Source organism: Alosa pseudoharengus, unplaced genomic scaffold (genome assembly GCF_046254945.1).
Source record: "Alosa pseudoharengus isolate Yale_2024_CS ecotype anadromous, Long Island Sound unplaced genomic scaffold, YU_APseudo_1.1 YU_APseudo_1.1_scf_14, whole genome shotgun sequence".
In the NCBI taxonomy this organism is placed as follows: Eukaryota; Metazoa; Chordata; class Actinopteri; order Clupeiformes; family Clupeidae; genus Alosa; species Alosa pseudoharengus.
The window spans coordinates 4,301,203-4,305,166 of NW_027468609.1; the positions used below are offsets into that span (position 1 = coordinate 4,301,203).

The 3,964-nt window shown below is 43.7% G+C and overlaps 1 protein-coding gene across 5 annotated transcripts in view; it reads right to left on the bottom strand.

The window, feature by feature from the left end:
- LOC143122703 (uncharacterized) overlaps positions 1-3,964 on the bottom strand; it is a 36,572-nt gene continuing 32,608 nt past the window's right edge. For all 5 annotated transcript variants that reach the window (XM_076283501.1, XM_076283498.1, XM_076283499.1 and 2 more), the window contains 6 exons: positions 3,877-3,964; positions 3,685-3,768; positions 3,347-3,465; positions 2,792-2,900; positions 2,210-2,373; positions 1-1,304 (listed from right to left, as the gene is read on the bottom strand). The exon at positions 3,877-3,964 is cut by the window's right edge and continues 2 nt beyond it. In XM_076283501.1, coding sequence (XP_076139616.1) covers positions 1,220-1,304; positions 2,210-2,373; positions 2,792-2,900; positions 3,347-3,465; positions 3,685-3,768; positions 3,877-3,964 — 649 coding nt within the window. In that variant the 3' untranslated portion in view covers positions 1-1,219. The remainder of the gene's footprint in view (positions 1,305-2,209; positions 2,374-2,791; positions 2,901-3,346; positions 3,466-3,684; positions 3,769-3,876) is intronic.

Sequence of the window (3,964 nt, forward strand, 5' to 3'; positions counted from 1 at the left end):
TGCATTTAGCAAGTTTATTTAACAACATTTATAGTCTAAAGCTTATCGAATTCACAGAGAAGAATAAATATATCAGTTGTGTCATTTGTTCCCTATGACGAAATTTGGCACCGCATCACCTGCTTTGTCCTTTTGCACTTGGCACTTTGAAAGCATAATTGCATTTGCAATAGCATTTCAGCTACAGTAATACCATGCAAACAAAAGTGGCATGTATTTTATACTACTAGTTCAGTAAGAATCTACTGCTGAGTAAACCAGTATTATGTTTTTACTTTCCTAGCACAATGTCTCCCTTTCCATTCACATTCAAACATTTTACACAGAAAACAGCATGTGTAGCCCTTCTTACGTTATATACATATAAAACTTTGGTAATAGAGTTGAAAACAATAAGGATCACTCATTCGCAAGATGACATGCAGGAAGATACTTATGATAATTAAGATTCACACCACAAACCCAGCATTCATATGTCGGTGAATAAAACAAAACTAGTGTTGCTTAAATATTTTACATTCAACAACAGAATATCTAGGCCAATATAGAAACAAAAGGAAAAAGGCATTAGATGTGACAGTATCCTCTCAAAAATATAGAAAAACTCACTGAAAACTTGCATAAAAGATTAGAAGTCAATCCTTGTTTTGGTCTCTTACAACACTTCATGTTTTGCCAATTATGAAATCAACAACTTGAAAATTGTTGGTGTGTTTCGTCATCCTTATTTTATCCTTCATTTAAGCAAGATTCTGCAATTCAGATTGGTGAATAACACTTGTGTTTAGGAAATATGGATTTGATCTGATGTAGTATAAAAATGTGATGTGTACTTGTTATAGACCAGAGGTTTGGCAAACATCTACAGTACCTTTACAAGCTTTGCTACTGACTTCTGTTACCATTGTCCAATTAAAACAACTACCACTTGTGCACTGTTCAGGAGTCAAAGGGAGCTACAGTGTAAGCGGTGTGTTTTTTAACTCTTGAGAACAGTCACCTTGTGTCCATCACCTGTTTATGAATATTGTTCACTAGCTCATCAAAAGGATGCAGTTAGGAGTCGGCTTTTCTGGCAAGGTCTTTTAGTGGTCTCAGATCATCCGCTGAACTCTCTCAGGCTACATCAGACTGATTCATTTGTAACCTTAGATGGTGCTTCTCAGGAGATCATCCGCTGGACTCTCTCGGGCTGCATCAGACGGATTCATTTGTAACCTTAGATGTCTTCTGTGGGGTCCTCTTCCTCATCTAAGCTCAGGTCCAGTTTTAGGGTGTTTTTTATTATCTGAGACTCCTTCCTCCTACACACAAAGAAAAGTTCATGTGTAAGTAAAAGCACAAACACTGGCTAGATATTATTATGTATTTATAAAGATGCCCACACATCCCCACACATGCTCATTCACTCACAAAGGCCATGTCTACACCATACCAGTTTCCAGTTTGAATCCGAAACACTTTTGTTACTTTTGTTTGGGCCACTTCTCTACGCTACTCTGGTGTTTCCCCCTTCTCATTTGAAATCTCTGGCTTTGTGTTGTAATGTGGACATCTGAAAACCATGACGTAGAAACCCATGTGCCCTTCCTGACTGGACCTTGTCAGTGTGATGTTTCCTTCCCTGATGCGTTGTGCTCGTATCACGTCATAATGGTCATGTGCCAGAAGCCAACAGTAAGAAATCCCTTTCAACTCCACATGACTCAACTATTCTTCAACTTCCACTACGAGCCCTCCAGCCCTGAACTCAACATGAAGAACCAAGTACAAGTTCAGTAGTGCAGTTCAAATCTGAATAAATTGATGAAGGGCTCAATGTTAACTTTTAACTTTTTAAAAAGTGGTTAAAGCCAAAGTGGTTGGTGTTTCACAGGTCCGTTGTGGACAAAAGACTGTTTTGGTTGTGGAATTGCATTGTGTGTCTGGACGAAGATGGTTTTACTTTGAAAATGCTGTTTTAAAACAAACACAGGACAGTGTGGATGCAGCCTCACTCCTCTATTATTACTTTCTGACTCTCTCTCTCTCTCTCTCTCTCTTTCACACACACACATAAACACACACACACACATAAACACACAAACACACACACACACATAAACATAAACACACACATAAACACACACACACACACATAAACACACAAACACACACACATAAACATAAACACACACACACACGCATGTTAAGTGTGACTGGGGCTCACTTGAGCTGTAGGTGCTGGTCCAGCAGCTGCCTCTGGAGCCTCTGGCTGGACTCCCTCTCCTCGGCCAGCTCCCTCTGCGTGTGCCGGAGTTGGGCGTCCTTACGGGCAGCCTCCTCCTCCACCTCATTCAGCTGCCGCTTCAGGGAGCGCATACGCTGAGTCATCTGGACACACACACACGCACACACACACACACACACACACACACATGGTCAAGGCCAGTGGTCAATCGTTTACTTGAACACATAAAATCAAGAGTCAGAGGTAAATCTTTAAACACACACACACACACTTGGTGAGGAGGAATGTCAGGAATGAATGGAAAACAATATCCGTGTTGGGATAATTCTCCCTAAGGGTCAGCTGCAAAATGTTCTGTGTGTCTTCATAACATATGAGAAAGCTATCACACACACACACACACAAACAGTATGTGCAATATTAACAAACACAAGTAGCCTACAGTCATCATTCAAAGTGAAAGTGAGCATGCCAAGTGAAGCACTCCTCTCCTCTCAGCGTTAGCCAGCTATATCAACAGGCCCCTCGCTGCCCCCCAGTGGTATGAGAGTGAACTCCTACCAGGTCTTTTTGCTCTGTGAAGGACTTCTGCTCCTCCTCCATCTGATCCGTGAGCTCATTGATCCTCCTCTCCAGCTTGGTGGCGGTATTGGTCAGGGCATTCTTGCTCCTGAGGGTGAAAAGGGACATCTGTTAGCTTCTGGGCTAAACCGGCCGAATAGTTGAAGATGTGTGACCCAATATAACTGCTCTGTGTGTGACTGTGTGTGTGCTGTGCTGCGCTGACCTCTCCTCTGTCCTGAGTGTGTTCTCTAGCTCTTTGACTTTGCTGTCTGCTCTGTGTGTGAGTGTGTGTGTGCTGTGCTGCGCTGACGCTGGGGGCAGCCGTGGCCTACTGGTTAGCACTGCCCTTGAGCAAGGCACCTAATCCCTCATTGCTCCCCGAGCGCAGCTGTTGTAGCAGGCAGCTCACTGCGCCGGGATTAGTGTGTGCTTCACCTCACTGTGTGTTCACTGTGTGCTGTGTGTGTTTCACTAATTCACGGATTGGGATAAATGCACTGACCAAATTTCCCTCACGGGATCAAAAGAGTATATATACTTATACTTATATACCTCTCCTCTGTCCTGAGTGTGTTCTCTAGCTCTTTGACTTTGCTCTCTGCTCTGGTGATCACATCCTCCTGCACTTTAGAGTTCAGCAACTCGTCCACCTCTGAGCGCAGCTCCTTCACCTGCAACAAGACAAGGATGACACGACATGACACAGGAGTTACCCCCATGGAGAAACATATGAACGTGCACACAGACACGCACACACACATACACACGCACACACAGACACACACACACGCACACACACACACACGCACACACACGCACACACAGACACACACACACACACACATATACACATACACACGCACACACACACACACTAATGTATACTCTACCTGTCTCTCGAGAATGGCTTTCTCACACTCCAGCTGTTCGCTCAGGTCCTTCTCCTGAATCAGTTTCAGCTGAAGCTGTTCTGTCTGTAAGGAAAACACATTTAGTCTCAAACACATAATGCAGAGATCAACACACACACACACACAAACATCTCATCACACCTCATCACTCATACACTCCTGTCCACACACCTGCTCAAGGGCTTTTTTGTGCTTGGCAGCCCATCTCTGCTCACTGTCGTGCACGTCCTCCAGGTCAACCTCCAGGTCAATGACCCTC